The 26042-nt window shown below is 52.2% G+C and overlaps 1 protein-coding gene across 1 annotated transcript; it reads right to left on the bottom strand.

The window, feature by feature from the left end:
• Nucleotides 1–359: 359 nt before the first annotated feature.
• Nucleotides 360–25602, bottom strand: TIA1 (TIA1 cytotoxic granule associated RNA binding protein). The gene is made up of 12 exons (XM_040087585.1): nucleotides 25510–25602; nucleotides 19145–19241; nucleotides 17554–17652; nucleotides 15969–16023; nucleotides 14385–14472; nucleotides 11063–11138; nucleotides 7161–7269; nucleotides 6592–6687; nucleotides 6035–6119; nucleotides 5183–5306; nucleotides 3126–3265; nucleotides 360–474 (listed from the first exon to the last, which is right to left on the bottom strand). The coding sequence occupies exons 1-12, from the start codon at nucleotides 25533–25535 to the stop codon at nucleotides 360–362; spliced, it is 1110 nt and encodes a 369-aa protein (XP_039943519.1). The 5' UTR covers nucleotides 25536–25602.
• Between the last annotated feature and the right edge of the window lie 440 nt (nucleotides 25603–26042).

Here is a 26042-nt window from a genome sequence, read left to right on the forward strand (position 1 = left end):
AACAAAACAAACCAAAACAAACCAAACCAGAACAAAAAAACCAAACCAAAACAAAAAACCCAAAACAACAAAACAAACCAAAACAAACCAAAACAAACCAAAACAAAAAAACCAAAACAAACTAAACCAAAACAAACCAAATCAAACCGAAACCAAAAAATTAAAACTTAAAAAAATAAAAAAAATTTAAAAAAATTTAAAAAAAACCCCCAAAACGCTAAACCCACCCCCAAAAAAGTCGAATTAACCCCTCGACGCTTCCACCGCCCGACGCCCGCGCGGGGTTTTGTTTTTTCTTTTTCTTCTGGGGAGAGAAATTTCCGCCGCCTTCCGGCTCCGCCTGCGCCGTCCCCGCGAGCTCAGGGCGTCTCGAAGCCCACGCGGAAGCCGGGCTGCGCCGGCACCACGGCGCCGTTCTGCGCCGGCGGCACGCCGTAACCGGGGCCCAGCCACGGCGCCGACGATTGGCTCTGCCTGGTTTGGGGAGGGGGGAAAAATAAAATAAAATATATGTATTTATATATAAAAGATCCTGGAGTCGGGAAAGGATTCCTGAAGGTTTGGGAGGGGAGGGCGTTGGGAGGTTGGTGGGGTTTTGTTGAGGTGGGGCGTTTCGTGAGGGTTGGAGGAGGGGTGGTTGGTGTCTGGAAGGGAGAAAATTTGGGATAAAAAGGTTGTGGGTTCATCCAAACCCCTTCTGGGGTGTCCCCACCCCGTTGCATCTCCGAGGTGCAAAAATCACTTCTCAAAAGGGAGAAAATTTGGGATAAAAAGGTTGTGGGTTCACTCAAACCCCTGCTGGGGTGTCCCCACCTTGATGAGGCTCTGAGGAGCACAAATTGCTGCCCAAAAGGGAGAAAATTTGGGATAAAAATGTTGTGGGTTCACTCAAAGCCTTGCTGGGGTGTCCCCACCCCGCTGCAACTCCAAGGTGCAAAAATCCCTATTCAAAAGGGAGAAAATTTGGGATAAAAGTGTTCTGGATTCACCCAAAGCCCTGTTAGCATGGCCTCACCTCGGTGCAGCTCCGAGGTGCAAAAATCACTTCTCAAAAGTGAGAAAAATTTGGATAAAAACGCTCTGGATTCATCCAAACCCCTGCTGGGGTGTCCCCACCCTGTTGCATCTCTGAGGTGCAAAAATCCCTATTCAAAAGGGAGAAAATTTGGATAAAAATGTTGTGGGTTCACCCAAAACCCTGTTAGCATGGCCTCGCCTTGTTGCAGCTCCGAGGTGCAAAAATCACTTCTCAAAAGGCAGAAAAATTTGGATAAAAACGCTCTGGATTCATCCAAACCCCTGCTGGGGTGTCCCCACCCTGTTGCAGCTCTGAGGTGCAAAAATCCCTATTCAAAAGGGAGAAAATTTGGATAAAAATGTTGTGGGTTCACCCAAAGCCCTGTTAGCATGGCCTCACGTCGGTGCAGCTCCGAGGTGCAAAAGTCACTTCCCAAAAATTTGGGATAAAAACGCTCTGGATTCATCCAAACCACTGCTGGGGTGTCGTCACCTTGATGAGGCTCTGAGGAGCAAAAATCGCTGCCCAAAAGGGAGAAAAATTGGGATAAAAATGTTCTGGATTCATCCAAACTCCTGTTAGGATGGCCTCACCTTGGTGCAGCTCCAAGGTACAAAAATCACTTCCCAAAAGGGAGAAACTTTGGGATAAAAATGTCGTGGGTTCATCCAAACCCCTGCTGGGGTGTCCCCACCTTGATGAGGCTCTGAGGAGCAAAAATCACTTCTCAAAAGGGAGAAAATTCGGGGTAAAAACGCTCTGGATTCATCCGATACCTCATTGGGCTGTCCCCACCCTGGTGCACCTCTGAGGTGCAGAAATCCCCTCCCAGAGGTGAAAAAAACGCAGATAAACCCCTCCAGAACTCACCCAAAAACACGGATAACCCCTCCAGGACTCACCCAAAAACATGGATAACCCCTCCAGAACTCACCCAAAAACACGGATAACCCCTCCAGAACTCACCCAAAAACATGGATAACCCCTCCAGAACTCACCCAAAAACACGGATAACCCCTCCAGGACTCACCCAAAAACACGGATAACCCTCTGGGACTCACCCAAAACCACGGATAACCCTCTGGGACTCACCCAAAAACGTGGATAACCCTCCAGGACTCACCCAAAACCACGGATAACCCCTCCAGAACTCACCCAAAAACACGGATAACCCTCTGGGACTCACCCAAAACCATGGATAACCCCTCCAGAACTCACCCAAAAACGTGGATAAACCCCTGAGACTCACCCAAAACCACGGATAACCCCTCCAGGACCCACCCCAAACCACGGATAACCCCTCCAGGACTCACCCAAAAACACGGATAACCCCTCCAGAACTCACCCAAAAACATGGATAAACCCCTGGGACTCAACCAAAACCACGGATAACCCCTCCAGGACCCACCCAAAAACACGGATAACCCTCTGGGACTCACCCAAAAACGTGGATAACCCTCCAGGACTCACCCAAAACCACGGATAACCCCTCCAGGACTCACCCAAAACCACGGATAACCCCTCCAGGACTCACCCAAAAACATGGATAACCCCTCCAGAACTCACCCAAAAACACGGATAACCCCTCCAGGACTCACCCAAAAACATGGATAACCCCTCCAGAACTCACCCAAAAACACAGATAACCCCTCCAGGACCCACCCCAAACCATGGATAACCCCTCCAGGACTCACCCAAAACCATGGATATCCCCTCCAGAACTCACCCAAAAACATGGATAACCCCTGGGACTCACCCAAAACCATGGATAACCCCTCCAGGACTCACCCAAAAACGTGGATAAACCCCTGGGACTCACCCAAAACCATGGATAACCCCTCCAGGACCCACCCAAAACCACGGATAACCCCTCCAGAACTCACGCAAAAACATGGATAACCCCTCCAGGACTCACCCAAAACCAGGGATAACCCCTCCAGAACTCACCCAAAAACGTGGATAACCCCTCCAGGACCCACCCAAAACCACGGATAACCCCTCCAGAACTCACCCAAAAACATGGATAACCCCTCCAGAACTCACCCAAAAACATGGATAACCCCTCCAGGACTCACCCAAAACCACGGATAACCCCTCCAGGACTCACCCAAAGCCCTGCTGGTTCCAGGCCTGTCCGTAGACGCCGTAGGTGGGCACCTGCCAGCCGTTGGGCACGTACTGGCCCAGCTGGGCACCGCCGTACCACTGCCCCCACTGCCCGTAGGCCGGTGGGTAGCTCAGCTGGCCCTGGGGACACGCACGGGGCCCGGGTGAGGAGCTGGGGACATCGGGAATCCTCACCCCCCAACAGGACATGGCTGCTCTGAGCTGGACAGGGAGGCTCCCAGGGCTGCTTTGCTGGGAATTCCATCCTGTCCCTTCCCAGTATCCCATCAAACCCTTCCCAGTATCCCACCTATCCTTTCCCAGTATCCCACCTATCCTTTCCCAGTATCCCATCAAACCCTTCCCAATATCCCATCAAACCTTTCCCAGTATCCCATCAAACCCTTCCCAGTATCCCACCTATCCTTTCCCAGTATCCCATCCATCATCCATCCATCATCCATCCATCATCCATTATCCATCCACCATCCATCTTCCATCCATCCATCCATGATCCATCATCCGTCCATCATCCATCCATCCATCACCCATCCATCCATCCATCCATCATCCACCATCCATCCATCATCCATCCACCATCCATCCATGATCCATCATCCATCATCCATCCATCCATGATCCATCATCCATCCACCATCCATCCACCATCCATGATCTATCTATGATCCATCAATGATCCAGCCATCCATCATCCATGATCCACCATCCATCCATCACCCATCCATCATCCATCCATGATCCACCATCCGTCCATCATCCATCCATGATCCATCATCCATCATCCATCCATCCACCATCCATCCATGATCCATCCATCCATCATCCATCATCCACCATCCATGATCTATGATCCATCAATGATCCATCCATCCATCCATCATTCATCATCCATCCATCCATCATCTATCCATCATCCATCCACCATCCATCCACCATCCATGATCTATCTATGATCCATCAATGATCCAGCCATCCATCATCCATGATCCACCATCCATCCATCATCCATCCATGATCCACCATCCGTCCATCATCCATCCATGATCCACCATCCATCCATCTATGATCCATCATCCATCCACCATCCATGATCTATGATCCATCAGTGACCCATCAATGATCCATCCATCCATCCATCCATCCATGATCCATGATCCATGATCCGTCCACCATCTATGATCTATCTATGATCCATCAATGATCCATCCATCCATCCATCCATGATCCATCATCCATCCACCATCTATGATCCATCAGTGATCCATCAATGATCCATCCATCCATCCATCCATGATCCATGATCCGTCCACCATCCATGATCTATCTATGATCCATCAATGATCCATCCATCCATCCATCCATGATCCATCATCCATCCACCATCCATGATCCATCAGTGATCCATCAATGATCCATCCATCCATCCATCCATGATCCATGATCCGTCCACCATCCATGATCTATCTATGATCCATCAATGATCCATCCATCCATCCATCATCCATCCATCATCCATGATCTATCTATGATCCATCAACGATCCATCCATCCATCCATCATCCGTCCACCATCCATGATCTATCTATGATCCATCAATGATCCATCCATCCATCCATCATCCATGATCCATGATCTATCTATGATCCATCAATGATCCATCCATCCATCCATCCATGATCCATCATCCATCATCCATCCACCATCCATGATCCATCAGTGACCCATCAATGATCCATCCATCCATCCATGATCCATCATCCATCCACCATCCATGATCTATGATCCATCAATGATCCATCCATCCATCCACCATCCATGATCTATCTATGATCCATCAATGATCCATCCATCCATCCATCATCCATGATCCATGATCTATCTATGATCCATCAATGATCGATCCATCCATCCATCCATCATCCATAATCCCCCATCCACGATCCATCCACCGTCCCTCCCTCCGCCCGTCCCGTTCCCACTTCCGGGCCCATTAACCGGGCGATTAACCACGGCGGCGCCGTGCCCGTGACGCCAGACCTGCTGCACGGGGGTGACCATGTCGGGCGTCTCCTTGCCCCAGTAACACTTCACCACGTGGCCCTCGATGGTGGTGCCGTTGACGGAGACGATGGCGTGGGCGGCGCTCTCGTGGGAATTGAACCTGTCGGGATGGAATTGGGAACGTTTCCTGGGATATTTCTCGGGAATGACTCCATGCCCTGGTTCTCCCTAAATAAATCGGGGAATTCGGTTGATTTATTGATTTTTTTTTTACTATTTTTTTTTTTATGATTATTATTTTTAATGGCTTTTTTTTTCCCCCGCTGATTTTCTTACTAAATGGGCGAGATTAGTCAGTTTATTAATTTTTAAACTATTTAACATTTTTAAAAATTGATTTTAACTGTTTTTTTTTTTTAAACTAAATGTTTAAGGTTAGTCAACGTTTTGGGTTTTTTCGCTTTTTTTTTCATGTTTAAATTGATTTTTTTACTAATTTTTACTAAATGGGAAAGGTGGAAATCCCCATTCCTTGCAAGGAAATGAAGGGATCTCCCTATTTATAGGAGAAGGAAATGAAGGGACTTTCCCATGTGACAAAGGGCTTTGTTCCAAGTGGTTTGAGGGATTATTCCCATTTTTTATGGCCATAATCCCTCCCTGGAGGAAGGAAAACCCCTCTAACCTGGGAGGGTTCAGTGAATTCTCTGTGGTGATTGAAGGGCCCTGTCCCAAGTGGAACAAAATTTTGGGGATCTTCCCCTTTTTTATGGCCATAATCCCTCCTCAGAACCGAGGAAGGAAACCTGTAAAGAGCTGGGACCTCCCTGAAGAAAACCAGAGAGAACAAAAAAAAAAAAAACCCCAGCCTCAAGAACCATTTCCCACCTGACGAAGGAGTAACCTTTATCCGGGAACACTCGGATCTCCATGATCTGCCCGAAGGGGGAGAAGGTCTGGCGCATCAGCTGCTCTGGAGCAGGAAGGACAGAGAGCAGCGTGAGGCACGCGGGCGGCACGGGGACAGCTCGTTACCCTGGTTTTTCTGAGTTTCTTTATTAGCCTTTTGATTTTCATAAATGGAGTCAGATCTTTTAGTTACTGTAGAATATTAGAGCAGTTTTTCTACCTTTCTCACGGAAGTAATATAAACAAATCCTTTGTTTTTCATTCTTTGTCCTTTGTTTGCGTATTTCTAACCTGAAAACAGTTGTAACTAACAATTCGTCTGGCCACTGAGGCTGAGGGGTGGAAACCCCACAAAGCCAATCTTCTGCTAGACCCACAAATGTATAAAAGTAAAAGAATAAACAAAGGGGTCTCTTCTCTCCGCCCTTTCAGCTGGGAGCTGGATCAGAAGAACCTGTGCAGAAATCTCTTGTCTGCGTGTGGTTTCTTTGTGTTTCACGCTGACAACAGCCGGCACGGCGCGGGGCCGCACGTACCTGTGAGGCCCGAGGTGACGCCCCCGCAGTACACGGTGCAGTTGCTGGGGCTGGACTGAGTGACCACCTCGTCGTAGGACAGCTGTTTGGTGTTTGCTGGAAGAGATGGGGTGGGAATTGTTGGCGGGATTTTGGTCCTGAGTGGAACGGGATGTTGGGAACGAGCTGGGAATCTTCACAGGGAGAGCTCAGAGCTGCTTGTGGGGCCTGAAGGGGCTCCAGGAGAGCTGGAGAGGGGCTGGGGATGAGGGATGGAGGGACAGGACACAGGGAATGGCTTCCACTGGGAAAAGGGAGATTTAAATTGATTTAGGGAGATTTAAATTAATTTACAGAGATTTAAATGGGATATTGGGTAGGAATGAGGGTGGGGTGGGGCTGGGATGCAATTCCCAGAGGAGCTGTGGCTGCTCCATCCCTGGCAGTGCCCAAGGCCAGGCTGGACGGGGCTTGGAGCATCCTGGGATAGGGACAGGCGCCCCAGGGTGGGGAGGGATGGGCTCTGAGGTCCCCAAAATCTCTGGGATCCCCCAGGCCAGGAGCTGGTGGGGCACAGGGTGGGCACCTACTCTCATAGGTGCTCTTGGGAGCAGGGGGTTTCCTGGTGGCCCAGTTGGTCCGGATCTGCCGGCCCCCGAGCCACTGTCCCCCCATCTGCTGGATGGCGTTCTCGGCGTCCTGGAGGAGAGACAGGGAGAGAAAAACCCCAATGTCCCCACTGCTGGCACCCCCTCCTGCGGGACAGAGCCACAGGGGTGACCCTGGCAATGTCCCCACTGCTGGCACCCCTTCCTGTGGGACACAGCCACGGGAGTGACCCTGGGAATGTCCCCACTGCTGGCACCCCTTCTGTGGGACAGAGCCACGGGAGTGACCCTGGGAATGTCCCCACTGCTGGCACCCCTTCCTTGGGACAGAAATATGGGAGTGACCCTGGCAATGTCCCCACTGCTGGCACCCCTTCCTGCAGGACAGAGCCACAGGGGTGACCCTGGGAATGTCCCCACTGCTGGCACCCCTTCCTGTGGGACACAGCCACGGGAGTGACCCTGGGAATGTCCCCACTGCTGCCACCCCTTCCTGTGGGACAGAGCCACGGGAGTGACCCTGGGAATGTCCCCACTGCTGGCACCCCTTCCTGTGGGACACAGCCACAGGGGTGACCCTGGCAATGTCCCCACTGCTGGCACCCCTTCCTGTGGGACACAGCCATGGGAGTGACCCTGGGAATGTCCCCACTGCTGGCACCCCTTCCCTTGGGACACAGCCATGGGAGTGACCCTGGGAATGTCCCCACTGCTGGCACCCCTTCTGTGGGACACAGCCACGGGAGTGACCCTGGGAATGTCCCCACTGCTGGCACCCCTTCCCTTGGGACACAGCCACGGGAGTGACCCTGGGAATGTCCCCACTGCTGGCACCCCTTCCTGTGGGACAGAAATATGGGAGTGACCTTGGATCCCTGGCAATGTCCCCACTGCTGGCACCACTTCCTGTGGGACACAGCCACAGGGGTGACCCTGGCAATGTCCCCACTGCTGGCACCCCTTCCGGTGGGACACAGCCACAGGGGTGACCCTGGGAATGTCCCCACTGCTGGCACCCCTTCCTTGGGACACAGCCACGGGAGTGACCCTGGGAATGTCCCCACTGCTGGCACCCCTTCCTGCAGGACACAGCCACGGGAGTGACCCTGGGAATGTCCCCACTGCTGGCACCCCTTCCTGTGGGACACAGCCATGGGAGTGACCCCGGGAATGTCCCCACTGCTGGCACCCCTTCCCTTGGGACACAGCCATGGGAGTGACCCCGGGAATGTCCCCACTGCTGGCACCCCTTCCTGTGGGACACAGCCACGGGAGTGACCCTGGCAATGTCCCCACTGCTGCCACCCCTTCCCTTGGGACACAGCCACGGGAGTGACCCTGGGAATGTCCCCACTGCTGGCACCCCCTCCTGCGGGACAGAGCCACGGGAGTGACCCTGGGAATGTCCCCACTGCTGGCACCCCTTCCTGTGGGACACAGCCATGGGAGTGACCCTGGGAATGTCCCCACTGCTGGCACCCCTTCCTGTGGGACACAGCCACGGGAGTGACCCTGGGAATGTCCCCACTGCTGGCACCCCTTCCCTTGGGACACAGCCACAGGGGTGACCCTGGGAATGTCCCCACTGCTGGCACCCCTTCTGTGGGACACAGCCACGGGAGTGACCCTGGGAATGTCCCCACTGCTGCCACCCCTTCCTGTGGGACACAGCCACCTGAGTGACCCTGGGAATGTCCCCACTGCTGGCACCTCTTCCTGCAGGACACAGCCACAGGGGTGACCCTGCTGCTCTCCTGAGTGACCCTGGCAGTGTCCCAGGCCAGGCTGGACGGGGCTTGGAGCACCCTGGGACAGTGGCAGGGGTCCCTGCCCGTGGCAGGGTGGCACTGGATGGGGTTTAAGATCCTTCCAACCCAAATCCTTCTGGAATTGTGCGATTTCTGTGGATTTATAAACAGAGAGAGAATCCTCCCCCTGTTAAGAGTCAGGGAAATCAAAGTGAAAATCAGCTGGGGAAGACGCAGAGTGCGACAGAGATCATGAGTTTATTGGAGAGGGAAATGAAGGGATCTCCCCATTTATTGGAGAGGGAGATGAAGGGATCTCTCCATTTATTGGAGAGGGAAAGAAGGGATCTCTCCATTTATTGGAGAGGGAAGTGAAGGGATCTCCTAATTTATTGGAGAGGGAAATGAAGGGATCTCCTAATTTATAGGAGTGGGAAATGAAGGGATCTCTCCATTTATTGGAGAGGGAAATGAAGGGATCTCCTAATTTATTGGAGATGGAAATGAAGGGATCTCCCTATTTATTGGAGCAGGAAATGAAGGGATCTCCCCATTTATTGGAGCAGGAAATGAAGGGATCTCCCCATTTATTGGAGCAGGAAATGAAGGGATCTCCCCATTTATTGGAGAGGGAAAGAAGGGATCTCCCCATTTATTGGAGAGGGAAATGAAGGGATATCCTAATTTACTGGAGAGAGAAATGAAGGGATCTCATTTATTGGAGATGGAAATGAAGGGATCTATCCTTTTACTGGAGAGGGAAATGAAGGGATCTCATTTATTACAGAGGGAAATGAAAGGATCTCTCCCTATTTATTGGAGAGGGAAAGAAGGGATCTCCCCATTTATTGGAGCAGGAAATGAAGGGATCTCCTCATTTACTGGAGAGGGAGATGAAGGGATCTCCCCATTTATTGGAGAGGGAAATGAAGGGATCTCCCCATTTATTGGAGAGGGAAATGAAGGGACCTCATTTATTACAGAGGGAAATGAAAGGATCTAATCCTTTTACTAAAGAAAGAAACATAGATCTTTCCCACTTATTAAAGAAGGAAATGAAGGTATCACACCCATTTATTGAATGTGAAGGGATCTTTCCCACTTACTGGAGAAGGAAATGAAGGAAGCTTTCCCATTTTTTAAAGGAATCTAACATCTTACCCGTTTCTTGAAGTGGGAAATGAAGGGATCTTACCCATTCATTGAAGGAGGAAATAAAGGGCTCTCTCCCATTTATTAAAGAAAGAAATAAAGGGATTTTGCCCATTTATTAAGAAGGAAATGAAGGGATTTTACCCATTCATTGAGGGAGCAAATGAAGGGATTTTACCCATTTATTAAGAAGGAAATAAAGGGATTTTACCCATTCACTGAGGGAAGAAATGAAGGGATTTTACCCATTTATGAAGAAGAAAATGAAGGGATTTTACACATTTATTGAGGGAGGAAATGAAGGGATTTTACCCATTTATGAAGAAGAAAATCAAGGGATTTTGCCCATTTATTAAGAGGGAAATGAAGGGATTTTACCCATTTACTGATGAAGGAAATGAAGGGATTTTGCCCATTTACTGATGAAGGAAATGAAGAGATTTCACCCATTTTTTGAAGAGGGAAATGAAGGGATTTCAACCATTTACTGAAGGAGCAAATGAAGGGATTTCACCTATTTATGAAGAGGAAAATGAAAGGATTTCACCCATTTTTTGAGGAAGGAAATGAAGGGATTTCACCCATTTACAGAAGGGGCAAATGAAGGGATTTTACCCACTTATGAAGAGGAAACCGAAGAGATTTTACCCATTTATGAAGAGGAAAAAAAAGGGGATTTTACCTATTTATTAAGATGGAAATGAAGGGATTTCACCCATTTACTGAAGGAGGAAATGAAGGGATTCTCCCCATTTATTGAGGGAGGAAATGAAGGGATTTTACCCATTTATTAAGATGGAAATGAAGGGATTTCACCCATTTACTGAAGGAGGAAATGAAGGGATTCTCCCCATTTATTGAGGGAGGAAATGAAGGGATTTTACTCATTTATTAAGATGGAAATGAAGGGATTTCACGCATTTATTCAGACGGAAATGAAGGGATTTCACCCATTTCCTGAGGAAGCCACCCAAGGGCTCTTACCCATTTGTTGAAGAAGGAGACGAAGCCGTAGCCCTTGGACTTGCCCGTGGCCATGTCCTTGACCACCCGCGCGTCCCTAAAAGCACAAAGGGGACAAAGCTCAGCCCCACCTCTCTCCTCTCCCCTCCCCTCCACCAGCACCACGCTCAAAACAACTCCCTGTCCACACACAGCCCGGCCAGAGGAGCAAAATTCAACTTCAAACCTGCAAATCAAGAGTTTCTGAAAGAAACGGCTGCGTTTTACAGCCGGCTCCTGCAGCCAGGAAAAGGCACCGAGCAGCTGCTCCAGGTCGCTGCAGGAGCTTGGAGCCACGCGAGTTTGAAAATCTTATTTATTTGCCAACGCATCCCTGCGTGCTCGTTGCAAATGTTAAATAGAAATGAATGGAAAACGTAAATAATGATGAAAAAATAGGAATTGAATGGCGTACGTCGCCTGTTGGGGGATTTAATTCTCAGGTCAGCTTGTTACCCCCTTTTTTTGGGCTGTAAATTTTGGTATTTCAGAAATTACTGAAGAAAACAAAACACATTTCAAGCCTTAGAAGCACGCATCAGCCGTCATTATCAAACAGGAGTGACTGGAACTACGGGGAACAGGGAAAAAAAAAAAACAAAAAAACAGAGGGGAAAAAGGAATAAAATGGACAAAGGCAAATAAAACCACAACATTCCTCCACTGTGAACTGTGGAGATGAAGTGGTTTGCCACGGAATTCTGTCCATTCTTTAGAACAGCCAAGAAAAAAGTCAGGGAATCGTGGAAGTGAGAGTGGGCAGAGAAACCAACAGAGCACAGCGCTGAGAAGCCACAGAGAGCAGAAAGCTCATTAAGGCTCGGAGGTTTTAAGCCTAATTAACAGTAATTCTGGCGCCCACAGAGGGAAATCCCTCTCCAAAGCAGCAGGGATATCTGTTCTCTGTTGGATCCCCATTCCTCTTCTGATTTAACCTTCCCAGAGTTTGGATCCAGCGTCCCAAACTGCCCAGAAAAGTCGCTTTGAGGAGCTGAGCTGGGCTTGCTTGGGAGGAGAAGGGGGAAACACTCATCCCTACTTCCTCCCACCTGAAAAATTGGGAATAAAGACTCCAGGATGAGTGAAAACATGAGCAGAGTGAGCACCAAGGGAGGGAGAGGATGTCTGACAGGGATTCCAAGCAGCCAGAGGCCGAGAATCGGCCCCGTTTCTCTCCGTGCTGATCGCGCCTCGGGTTCATCAATAAAAATTAGTTCAGCACCAGTAAAGACTCAAATGAAAAGAAAACGATCAGGAAATATTCCATTAGCAGCGCATTGGCAGAGCCTGCTCAGTGATGAAGCGCAGCTGGACAAGTCCCTTCAGCCAATCCCTCGTTTTTCTGGGTGAAATTTAAATAAGGAGAAAATCTGGGTCTTTTGGGGTTTGGAACGAGAGCTCAAAAGGGAGAATTTGGCTTTTTTTTTTTTTTTGGGGGGGGAAAAACTTGAGTTTCAGGTTGGATGGCTCCCTCCCCACCAGCACCGGGCAGGGACAGCTCTCGTGGGGAGAAAACTCTTCCAGGGAAGGTGGGACAAAGGGCCTGGCCCAGCTCAGGGCTCAGGAGGGAATCTGGGGGCTCTGGGGACTCTTTTGGGAGGTGTTCAGTGACACCAGGGAGGGGGAAACCCTCTCACCAACACCCTGCCTGCTCCTGCCTCCCTCCTGTATCATTCCAGCTGTTGCAGCCCCTCAGGGCTTCCCTGCAGCCACACCTGGCCAGAGGATGGATTCCCTGGAGCCTCATCCCTTCCCTGCAGCCACACCTGGCCAGAGGATGGATGAACCCCCTGCAGCCCCATCCCTTCCATCCAGAGGATGAAGAAAATTCCCTGTAGCTCCATCCCTTCCATCCAGACCCCCTGGATCTCCATCCCTTCCATCCAGAGGATAAAATCCCTGGATCCCCATCCCTTCCATCCAGAGGATGAAATCCCTGGATCTCCATCCCTTCCATCCAGAGGATGAAACCCCTGGATCTCCATCCCTTCCATCCAGAGGATGGAATCCCTGGATCTCCATCCCTTCCATCCAGAGGATGAAACCCCTGGATCCCCATCCCTTCCATCCAGAGGATGGAATCCCTGGATCTCCATCCCTTCCATCCAGAGGATGGAATCCCTGGATCTCCATCCCTTCCATCCAGAGGATGAAACCCCTGGATCCCCATCCCTTCCATCCAGAGGATGAAATCCCTGGATCCCCATCCCTTCCATCCAGAGGATGAAGCCCCTGGATCTCCATCCCTTCTATCCAGAGGATGGAATCCCTGGATCTCCATCCCTTCCATCCAGAGGATGAAATCCCTGGATCTCCATCCCTTCTATCCAGAGGATGAAATCCCTGGATCCCCATCCCTTCCATCCAGAGGATGAAACCCCTGGATCTCCATCCCTTCTATCCAGAGGATGGAATCCCTGGATCTCCATCCCTTCTATCCAGAGGATGAAATCCCTGGATCCCCATCCCTTCCATCCAGAGGATGAAACCCCTGGATCTCCATCCCTTCTATCCAGAGGATGGAATCCCTGGATCTCCATCCCTTCCATCCAGAGGATGAAATCCCTGGATCCCCATCCCTTCTATCCAGAGGATGAAATCCCTGGACCCCCATCCCTTCCATCCAGAGCCCCTCTCTCTGCACTCCCCAGCGACCCTCAGCTGCCCTCAGGAGATGCCTGAAGCAAACCCCACATTTGTAGAACTTTTCAAACCTCCTAATAAAAGCAAATCAAGCTGGCATGAGAAGAGGAATAAACTGGAACTCTCGAGGAGGAAAAAAACCCAAAACCCAAACAACAAACTCCAAACTTGCTTCAATTAAACGCTTCACTACCCAACCACGAAACTCCAGTGGCCAGCACAGACAACACCAGGATGAAAACCCATGGTTTCCCCTTGGAGTATGGAATGGAGGCACTGCTCCTGGCTGGGACAGGCTGGCAGGGACAGCTCCCTGGGACATCCCTGCCCTGCTGGGAGCAGCTCAGCTCCCTGGCACAAAGGGTTTGGACAAACGTGTAGGGCCTCAGGACAAGGGCACGCTGCAAAAAGGCTCTCTTTGAGGGAAATGAGAAAAACGCTGGGCGGCTGGAACCAAAAATCCAGAGTGCCAAGGGTCCCTGGGCAGGGAAATGCAGAGCCCAGGTGAGGATCTGGATGTTGCAGCTTTGCTGGGGGTGCAGAGAGGATGCGGCAGCGTGAGCGGGAGCGCGCTCCCTGCGCTGCCACGCCGTCACTCACCCACCAGCACAAAGCTGCTCCACCCAGGAGACACCTTGTTCTGCCCCAAAAAAGCACTTACGAGATTCTGCCAAAGGGAGCAAAGGCGGCTTTGATGTCTTCAGTTGTGATCTCGGGGCTGAGGTCTCCAACAAAGACGTGGAAATGGTCTGGGAAGCAAAAGAGAGAGCGGGATTTAGTGGCTGAAGCAGCAACTGCCACAACATCTACGGCACAAATCCGAGGTTGTTTACACCCTGTGTGTCTTTGGGGGAAAAAAGGAGGATTTAGTGGCTAAAGAAACAACCGCCAGCATCTACTGCACAAATCCGAGATTGTTTACACCTCGTGTGTCTTTGGGGGAAAAAAGGAGGATTTAGTGGCTAAAGAAACAACTGCCAGCATCTACTGCACAAATCCGAGATTGTTTACACCCTGTGTGTCTTTGGGGGGAAAAAGGAGGATTTAGTGGCTAAAGAAACAACTGCCAGCATCTACTGCACAAATCCGAGGTTGTTTACACCTCGTGTGTCTTTGGGGGAAAAAAGGAGGATTTAGTGGCTGAAACCTCAGAGCAGAGCAGAGGCAAAAAAACCCCTCTTCTTAAAAACCTCTTTATTAAAACTCCAGCTGTCGCTCAAAACACATTATTAAAAAGCACAAAAATGCTTATTAAATGCCACAAAACCCCAGACTGGATGCTGCAGGAAGAGCAGAATTCAGAATTCCTGCTGCTCCTGACAGACCCCGTGCTTGGCAGTGCCACCAGCAGGGATTTGAAGGACAAGCGTTTGTACCTTGGATTTTACAAATTTTTAAGGCCTGCCAGCATTTACTGCACAGATCTGAGAGTATTTATACCTCGTGTGCCCCGAGTCCAGGAAAATCTCTCTCTCCCCATGCCAGCATTGGGCTGTGATGCGGAATCCTGGAATGGTCTGGGTGGGCAGGGATTTAAACCCAGCCGGTGCCACCCTGCCAGGGCGCTCCAACCCGAGCTGGGACACTGCCAGGGAAAGCTCGGAATGCTCAGCGTGGAAAGGGGATCCCTTCCTGAGGAGAAACAGGCACTGAAGGCCTGAATCCGAGGAGTTTTCCACCTCAGTCCAACAATGTGTGACACAGACTGAGCTGTGCCCCAGCAGGCACCAAACCTCCTCAGGCACTTGATGGGCTTTAGCCCCACCAGCCTAAAATTCCAAGAATTTCTCCACAGAAATTGCAGGGAGTGATGGAAGCCCTTCTGGAAGGAGCCTGGATGCCCCTTGAGGGAGATTCTCAATGTGCACCAAAAATACAGAACGAGGCATTTTGGGTTATAATTCACAAGTGCCCAGGTTTGGGTTTAAATTCACAGCAGCCACGGGTTTGCATCAAGTGCTACAGGGAAATAGAAGGGAAGTCCTCCCATAAAAATTAAATGGAAAACAAACAAACAAAAAAAAAAAACCCCAGGGAACACCCTGGAGATCCACAATTTGATGTGAAAGAAGACACAATTACCTTGTGAACGCTGTGGGATGGCAAAGATCAGATCTGCCCTGAAGTTTAATTAGCACAAACACAATAAATAATTAGGATCCCAACCAAAACCGTTCCCCCAGAGCTGCGTGTGGTGCATTTCTGCTCCAGGACTCGCACAGCTCGGGGCACAGGCGACACTTACTGCTGGTGTCTTTCTTCTGGCTGCTGGGGGTGGTGGCCCAGTTGACCTTGACCTCCTGCAGATGGGAATCACACGTCAGATCTGGCAAATCCCAAAAAGCTCAGACAGCTCCCGCGCTCAGATCTGACCCCGTGTGCAAGGCTGGGGTTAAAACTCAAGGTTAAGACGTTTTTCTAGGGAGGTTTGTTCTTCAGTTACCAGGGCTGGAGCTCCCCTGCTCTGGGGGCTCACCTGGAGAGGAGAAGGCTCCAGGGAGAGCTCAGAGCTCTGAAGGGGCTCTGGGGACAAGGGCTGGAGGGACAGGACACAGGGAATGGCATCCAAATGTCTCAGGGGTGATTGTGAAGAGCATGGGGACAGACTCTGCTCAGTGGTGCCCTGTGACAGGGTAAGGGACAAAGGGCACAGACTGAAACGTGGGAGGTTCCACCTGAATACGAGGAAAAGAAGGAAAATGTGAAAGAAAACTTCCCTTTGAGGCCTGGAGCAGGCTGTGGTATCTCCTCCTCAGCAGACATCAAGACCCTGCCTGGGCACTAGCCTGTGCACCCTGCTCTGAATGAACTTTGGCTCAGGATCATCTCCAGAGGGGCTTTCCAACCCCAACCACTCTGGAATTCTGTGATCTTTCTCCCAGTCCCACATCCTCAGCTCCGAGTTCCTCCCCACACCCTGAACTCCTTCTCCCAACACCCTGAACTCCTCCTCCCCACACTCTGAACTCCTCCCAACACCCTGAACTCCTTCTCTCAACACCCTGAACTCCTTCTCTCAACACCCTGAACTCCTTCTCTCAACACCCTGAACTCCTTCTCCCAACACCCTGAACTCCTTCTCTCAACACCCTGAACTTCTTCTCCCAACACCCTGAACTTCTTCTCCCAACACCCTGAACTTCTTCTCCCAACACCCTGAACCCCTCTCAACACCCTGAACTCCTCCCAACACCCTGAACTCCTCCCAACACCCTGAACTTCTCCCAACACCCTGAACTCCTTCTCCTAACACCCTGAGCTTCTTCTCCCAACACCCTGAACTCCTTCTCCCAACACCCTGAACTCCTCCCAACACCCTGAACTTCTCCTCCCAACACTCTGAGCCCCTTCTCCCAACACCCTGAACTCCTCCTCACACTCTGAGCCCCTTCTCCCAACACCCTGAGCTCCTTCTCCCCACATCCTGAACTTCTCCCAACTCTGAACTCCTCCCAACACCCAGAACTTTCTCCCAACACCCTGAACTCTTGCTCCCCACACCCTGAACTTCTCTCAACACCCTGAACTCCTCCCAACACCCTGAACTTCTCCTCCCCACACCCTGAACTCCTCCCCACACTCTCAGCCCCTCCTCCCCACACCCTGAACTCCTCCCCACACTCTCAGCCCCTCCTCCCCACACTCTGAGCTCCTCCCCACACTCTGAGCCCCTTCTCCCCCCACCCTGAGCCCCTCCCCAGCCGTGTCCCGCTAGGATCTCCCCCAACGGAGACTCTGACGTTTGCAGCCCCCTCTCCTCTCCCTGCAGGGTTTCCCCCTGGCACAGGCGGTTCTGCCCCCCAGACTCACCCCGGAGCACGGCAGCTTACCTTACCCATTATCTTCCTGCCGTTCATGGCAGCCAGCGCTGCGGCCGCGTGCCGGTGCTCGTAGAACTCCACGAAGCAGTAGGGATCATTGCCAGCTGTCTGAGACAGGACACGAGCCCGGGATTAGGGACACAGCCCGGGATTAGGGACACAACCCGGGGTTAGGGATACAACCCGGGGTTAGGGATACAGACCCGGGGTTAGGGATACAAACCTGGGGTTAGGGACACAAACCTGGGGTTAGGGATACAGACCCGGGATTAGGGGCACAGCCCGGGGTTAGGGACACAAACCCGGGGTTAGGGACACAAACCCGGGATTAGGGATACAAACCCGGGGTTAGGGACACAAACCTGGGGTTAGGGACACAAACCCGGGGTTAGGGATACAAACCTGGGGTTAGGGATACAAACCCAGGATTAGGGATACAGACCCGGGATTTGGGATACAAACCCGGGGTTAGGGATATAAACCCGGGGTTAGGGATACAAACCCGGGGTTAGGGATATAAACCTGGGATTTGGGATACAAACCCGGGGTTAGGGATACAAACCCGGGGTTAGGGATACAAACCCAGGGTTAGGGATACAAACCCGGGATTAGGGATACAAACCCAGGGTTAGGGACACAAACCCGGGGTTAGGGATACAAACCCGGGGTTAGGGATATAAACCTGGGATTTGGGATACAAACCCGGGGTTAGGGATACAAACCCGGGGTTAGGGATACAAACCCAGGGTTAGGGATACAAACCCGGGATTAGGGATACAAACCCGGGGTTAGGGACACAAACCCGGGGTTAGGGATACAAACCCGGGGTTAGGGATACAAACCCGGGATCAGGGATACAAACCCGGGGTTAGGGATACAAACCCGGGATTTGGGATACAAACCCGGGATTTGGGATACAAACCCAGGGTTAGGGATAAAAACCCCGGGTTAGGGACACAATCCCAGAGATAGGGATACAAACCTGGGATCAGGGATACAAACCCGGGATCAGGGATACAAACCCAGGATCTGGGATACAAACCCGGGATTTGGGATACAAACCCAGACTCTGGCTGCTCTGCTCAGCCTCTGACTGCTGACACCTCAACAGACAGGTGTTCTCACCCTACAGGGACTAACAATGTTCCCAGATCTTTCAATTCCGCTTTAGAACGGTAAAACTATGGTAAAGAGTTTTTAAAATTTCATTTGCAATGCTCCCATGATTTAATGAGCTCGCTGTCCCTCTCAGCAGCCCCATGTGGACAGGTGTGCTGACTCTACAGGGACTAACAATGTTCCCAGATCTTTCAATTCCGCTTTAGAAAGGTAAAACTATGGTAAAGAGTTTTTAAAATTCCATTTGCAATGCTCCCATGATTTAATGAGATCGCTGTCCCTCTCCATGTCCACCCACCCTTAAATGTACCACCAGGCACGTGCAGAAACGATGCCAAGAACACCTGAGTGCATCTCCAGATTTATTTAAGGTGGCTGTGCCCTTGGAATTGTTGTTTCCAGAGGAACTCCCAGCGCCACGAGCACAGCCTGGAGCCAGCAGCTCTGAGGAAGAGGGAGATCAGAGGGTTCAGGCTCTTACATCCATGATCATCTTGCAGTTCTTGCAGGGTCCGATCTGGCTGAACAGCTGGAGGATCAGAGCCTCGGTCACGTCCCTGGAGAGGTTCCCCACGTACCTGAGGGGCAAACACAGTGGTGGGCACGGATGTCGGACACACAGGAACCTGCAAAGGGGTTTGGGACCAGGGATGATGCGGCAGGAGAAGGGGGAACGGCTTCCCACTGCCTGAGGGAGGAGGGAGATGGGATATTGGGATGGAACGAGGCTGGGATGGAATTCCCAGGGGAGCTGTGCCTGCCCCTGGATCCCTGGCAGTGTCCCAGGCCAGGCTGGAGCAGCCTGGGACAGTGGGAGGTGCCCGTGCCCACGGCAGTGGGTGGCACTGGGTGGCTTTAATGTCCCTGCCCACCCAAACCATTCCAGGATTCCACGACTCCGTGAACCTGACCTTCCAAACTGATTTCCCATATCCCTACACCGAATTCCCAGTACTGACACTCCAGTTCCCATATCCCTACACCGAATTCCCAGTACAGACACTCCAGTTCCCATATCCCTACACCGAATTCCCAGTACTGACACTCCAGTTCCCATATCCCTACACCGAATTCCCAGTACAGACACTCCAGTTCCCATATCCCAGACTGGTTTCCCAGTACAGACACTCCAGTTCCCATATCCCAGACTGGTTTCCCAGTACAGACACTCCAATTCCCATATCCCACACTGGTTTCCCAGTACAGACACTCCAATTCCCATATCCCTACACCGAATTCCCAGTCCAGACACTCCAGTTCCCATATCCCTACACCGAATTCCCAGTACAGACACTCCAATTCCCATATCCCACACTGGTTTCCTAGTACCAACACTCCAAATCCCATATCCCAAACTGGTTTCCCAGTACAAACTCCAGTTCCCATGTCCCAAACTGGTTTCCCAGTACAGACACTCCAATTCCCATATCCCAAACTGGTTTCCCAGTACAGACACTCCAATTCCCATATCCCAAACTGGTTTCCCAGTACAGACACTCCAATTCCCATACCCCATACTGGTTTCCCAGTACAGACACTCCAGTTCCCATACCCCACACTGGTTTCCCACTACAGACACTCCAGTTCCCATATCCCACACTGGTTTCCTAGTACCAACACTCCAGTTCCCATATCCCATACTGGTTTCCCAGTACAGACACTCCAGTTCCCATACCCCACACTGGTTTCCCAGTACAGACACTCCAGTTCCCATATCCCACACTGGTTTCCCAGTACACACACTCCAGTTCCCATACCCCACACTGGTTTCCCAGTACAGACACTCCAGTTCCCATATCCCATACTGGTTTCCCAGTACAGACACTCCAGTTCCCATATCCCAAACTGGTTTCCCAGTACAGACACTCCAATTCCCATACCCCATACTGGTTTCCCAGTACAAACTCCAGTTCCCATATCCCACACTGGTTTCCCAGTACAGACACTCCAGTTCCCATATCCCTACACCAATTGATTTCCCAGTACAGAAACTCCAGTTCCCATATCCCACACTGGTTTCCCAGTACACACACTCCAGTTCCCATATCCCTACACCAATTGATTTCCCAGTACAGACACTCCAGTTCCCATATCCCATACTGGTTTCCCAGTACAGACACTCCAGCTCCCATATCCCAAACTGGTTTCCCAGTACAAACTCCAGTTCCCATATCCCATACTGGTTTCCCAGTCCAGACACTCCAATTCCCATATCCCATACTGGTTTCCCAGTACCGACACTCCAGTTCCCATATCCCATACTGGTTTCCCAGTACACATACTCCAATTCCCACATCCCTACACCATCATCCCTGCCCCAGCTCCACTTCCCAGCCGCCCCAGCAGCTCAGGCTGCTCTTTGTCCACGTTTCACACGACATTTGGTCGGCTCCTTCCGAAGGCCTCAGGTTTTGGAAGCACCAGATCTGCCTGGAACACCCGAGCGCCAACGTGCCGGAGCGCACGCGTCCCCAATTCGGGCAAGGATCAGCCTCCCCAAGCACAAACACATCCCAAATCCCGGCTCCCACCTGGGATTTTGGCTTCCTTGGCCACCAAGCCCATCCGTGACCCACGGGCTGTTGTTGTTGTTGAGCCCAAGTCATGGGATTTTTATAAAAAGCCCAGCGAGAAACCTCAGCCCCCGAGGAACGCTCCGTGGGAAACCTCTGCCGCGGGAATCCCAGCCAAATCCCAGCCCTGAAACCGCCCCGGTGCCCCCGAGCTGCTGCCAGAAAACAACCAGGAGCAAACCCAAGCTCTGCTCACGCTCCTGCTGCTGCCGGAGGGATGCTCCCAGGTCTGGTTATGCGGGAGTTTCTGCCAGGAATGGCTCATACAGGAGCTCTGTGTTAATTATTTAGGCAACTGTTTCAGGCAGAAGGCAGGATTGGGGTTTAAAAGCCCTTTACAGGCTTTGTCTGGCTCTAGATTCCTGCACTTCTGAGAATTTTCCTTAAAACCTTGAAAAAAAAAAAAATTAAAAAATCCCAGCCAAATCCCAGCCCTGAACTCGCCCCGGTGCCCCCGAGCTGCTGCCAGAAAACAACCAGGAGCAAACCCAAGCTCTGCTCACGCTCCTGCTGCTGCCGGAGCGATGCTCCCAGGTCTGGTTATGCGGGAGTTTCTGCCAGGAATGGCTCATACAGGAGCTCTGTGTTGATTTTTAGGCAACTGTTTCAGGCAGAAGGCAGGATTGGGGTTTAAAAGCCCTTTACAGGCTTTGTCTGGCTCTAAGTGAGCGATTCCTGCACTTCTGAGAATTTTCCTTAAAACCTCCAAAAAAAGGAGGGGTTAGAGCACTTCATTAAGGAAATTAACACCCTAAGAGGACATTTATCCCTCCAGCAAGTCCAGCTGAGAGTGGGATCAGAGAGGCTGGAAAAGAGCTCCAAGATCATGGAGTCCAACCTCTGACCCACCACCACCCAGCTAACCAGAGCAGAACCAGCAAAGCCTCTCTTTAATTCCCTTTTCAAAATATTATAATTATCTGGATAACAAATCCGTGGAAGCACCAGAGCGACGAGCCTTGCGTGACCTCCTGGGTATAAATGAATGAATTTGTGACTGGAAGGTTGCCAAGCAGGGTGTGAACCCCTGCACTGATGGGATTTCATCCCAAGGAACGGGCGTCTCCTGAGATATTCCTGACCTCAGCACCGGGATCAGCCGGTTTTAGGGAAGTGATTCCCAACAGCCCCACGAATCTGTGCGTTCCCAAAGGATCCGCTGCAGGGATATCTGTGTCCAAGGCGGGTGGAGAACACCCAGAGCCGTGACCCCGCTCCGTGCCACGTTCCCTGACTTTTCCGTGGAATTTTGCTGCGGCTCCACGTTGCACAGACAGGATCCAGCACGTGTGCAGCCTGTCCTGGGCACACCAACAGCCCAGCAGCCAGGTGACACCAGGAGAGCTCGGTCCTGGCTCTTCCTGCACCTTCCCACCCCTCTCTTTCCCGCTAATTGGACGAGAATCCAATTAACGAGTTGGTTGACGACCCTGCAGATGAAGGGTTGTGTCATCCAAGTTCATGCGGAGAAGCCAAACCCAACTGCTGCCAGCGCTTGTGCGCGCTTCAGACCACAAATTAATTTAATTTAGCACACGTATCCCACGTGCAGCCGTGGAAAACACAAACAACAGGACTCTGGCACCTCCGAGGCTGCCTCCTGACTGCTCTGCTGAAAAGTGGCTTTCAAGGAAGGGAAGAGCCTGTGGGAGAAGGAGCTGCCTCTCCAGGAATTCATTCACACGGGGAAAAACAGCTCCTAAGGGAACACGGGGCTCTGCACACCCCCTCACAGACACGGGCGAGGTGGAGATGGCAAAACCAAGGAGTGTCTGCAGCCTGCTCCAGAAAAACAACGGGAATGTGGCAAGGATGCAAAGGACAGGGTGCAGAGGGAGCTGAGGGAGCCCCAAAATCCACACCCAGGGGGGATTTCTGGAGCAGAAATCCTACAGAAATCCCCGAGTGAGCAGAGAATTAACACCCGCTAAACGTTTCAAGATTTAACATCCATTTAACATTTAAAGATCACCTTTAGCTAGCTGCACTTTTTGCCTTTGACCACTCCTCACTGACACGGGTGAGGCGGAAAAGGCAAAAACAAGGAGTTACATCCAGGAGTGTGTGTGGGAAGGGAAAAACAGGGTGCAGAGGGCTTTGGGGGCCACACAAGTGAGGGAGCCCCGAAATCCACACCTTGGAGGGGTTTCTGGAGTAGAAATCCTACAGAAGCCTTCCTGTGAGCAGATGTAACATCCACTAAAGATCACCTGAGCTGTACCTTCTGCCTCTGACTGGACCTTCTAAACCCGGGCTGTGACACCCAGCTGGTGACAATCCCCGTGTGACCCCAGAAGGTCACTGGGAGGGAGTCAGAGAAATCCCACCCTGCGTGTTGCTCAGCCCTGAGCTGTGTTTTAAGGTGGGACTCGGTGCTCCTGGAACCTTTTCCAGCCTCAGTGACTCCCCATCCGTCACCAGCAGCACATGCTCCAGGACAGGGACGTGGATTCCTTGTGATGCCTTAAATTTTATCTTCCATGTTTTTCAGACTCTGTGCTGCAGCTCTGAGCTCACACTCAGGGTCACTCAGCTCTGCACACAGCAGGGACACAAAACAAATCCTGCTCCTGCTGCACACCAAGGACAACTTTCAGCCCAAAGCACAAACAGCGGTGGCTGGAGGGAGGAACGAGAGGGATAGGACCTCACAGCCTGGAGCTGGAATGGGACAATTAAACCCCAATGTGCAAATGGACCAAAACTGATAAAAGTGTGAGATCTCATGACCACCTGTCCATTTTGTGCCCATTCTGGGTCCTCCTGGGGTGCAGCCCTGGCCAAGCTCTTGTCCTGCCCAAAGTGTACCCTAAAAGCCTTTCAATAAATATCCACTTTATTCTCTCAGCTCTGTCCAGGCTCTGTTCCAGCTCAGCCTTCCCAAGGCATCACTCGGCACACGCCGAGGCCGCCCGGCCCCGCAGCACCCTCGGGATGGGGGGAAAACATCTTCCCACATAAACACACAAACACACGGCGGCCCTGTGTTTGCAGAGGCCAGGAATAGCTCCCAAAAGGTGGGAAAACACCGGGACCGGGGAAGCAGAGAGTGGTCAGTGCTCAGGACAGCTGGGGTGAGGCACGTCAGGGTCTTGCTGTCCTGTGGTCACTCGGCCAAGTCGTTTCTCAAGCCCTGGGGAGGGGCAGCAGTCCAAGGGCACAACACTCCCTCACCTTGGGATGATTCCCTCTCTCCCTCCTGCCTTTCCTGCTGGCACTGGAGAACAAGGCTTCTAGAGGTGGGATGGGGACACTGGAGCCTGATTCCCTTGATGCAAACGAGGGAAAGCTACTCCAGGTAACACCTGCCTGGGAAAAGGAGGGAAACACAGCCCAGGAGCTGTGCGAAACAGAGTCAGGTGTGCACAGCACCAGCACCTGCTGCTAAAATCCAACCTAAACCTGCCCTGACGTGGCTTCGTAATTCACTCACTGGGAAGAAACAGGTTCAGAGAATGCTTTGAACACTGGATTCATGGGCACCTCCTGCTCTGTGCTGCTGGCCAGGGCAGTGGGGCTCCAGCTGTTTGCCCCCTGAACCCCCCAGGGCAAAATCCAGCTCACAAAAACCTGCATGGCTCAGGCAGAATGACAGGATCCTCACCAGGGAATGGTTTGGGCTGGAAGAGACTCGGATCATCCAGTTCCATCCCCTGCCATGGGCTGGGATGGACTGGGGAGGGGGGCATACACCCCTTTCCCTCCAGGTGTGAGCGTGGATGTGCCAGGGAGGGGGAACACCTTCCACACTGCCCTTCCCTCCAGATGTGACCTGGGATGGGCTGGGGAGAGAGACACACACTTTCCAGACCTCCTTTCTAACCAGCAGAAGGGGGGGACACACCTTCCAGACCACTTTTCCCTCCGCATGTGACCTGACATGGACTGGGAAAGGGGACACACCTTCCAGACCCCTTTTGTCTCCAGATGTGAGTTAGGATGTACTGGGGAAGGGACACACAGCTTCCACACACCCCTGTCCCTCCAGATGTGAGCTGGAGGCCCAGGGTAACGCCCGGAGCGTAGGGTAGGCCGGCGGTGCCCAGCACTGGGAACGGGGAAAGGGCAGGAATACCGCGGGAGCCGGGCTCCCCTCGCTGCCGGAGGGGGCCGGCTTCCCCCTCAGCCCCGGGCGGGGGTCGCTCCCGCAGCACTGCGGGCGGCTGAGGGTCCGCGGCGGAGCTCTGAAGGGGGCCCGTCCGTGAGGCGACCCCGGGCCGCCCCTCCCCGCGGAGCCGGGAACAATAGGCGGTCTCGCCCCCTCCCCACTCACAGGGTCTTGGGCATTTCATCCTCCATGGCGCCGCCGCCGCCCGCCCCGGCTCTTCCCGCCCGCCGGGGCGGCCCCGTGAGCCCTGGGCAGCCCGGGCAGCCCGAGCGGCGCCGGCCCCGCCGGCGGACGGTCCCGCGGCGGCTCCTCGCAAGATGGCGGCGGGCGGGCGGGCTGAGGGGCCGGGGGGGGGGCGGGGGCGGGAACGCGCGTGCGCGGGGAGAGCGCGGGAACGGCGCGGGAACGCGCGGCCCGGCCGCCGCGGCCGCTCTGCGCATGCGCGGCCGTGAGGGGAGAGGCGGTGAAAGCGGTGAAAAATGATTTAAAAGAGAGGAGTTTGTAAAAGTGAAGGGGTGAGAAGTGAAGGGGTTTAAAATAAAGGGCTTAGAAATGCAAGGGTAAAGGACAGCGCTTAAAAGCGGGGTGAAAAGGTGCCGGAGGGCACAGGGAATGGGGGCATCAGCGGGGAGAAGTGGCGATAAAGGTGTGAAAATAAAGGTGTTAGAAGAACGGAATATAAAATTAAGGAATTAAAA

Source organism: Hirundo rustica, chromosome 28 (assembly GCF_015227805.2).
Source record: "Hirundo rustica isolate bHirRus1 chromosome 28, bHirRus1.pri.v3, whole genome shotgun sequence".
NCBI classification, from domain to species: domain Eukaryota; kingdom Metazoa; phylum Chordata; class Aves; order Passeriformes; family Hirundinidae; genus Hirundo; species Hirundo rustica.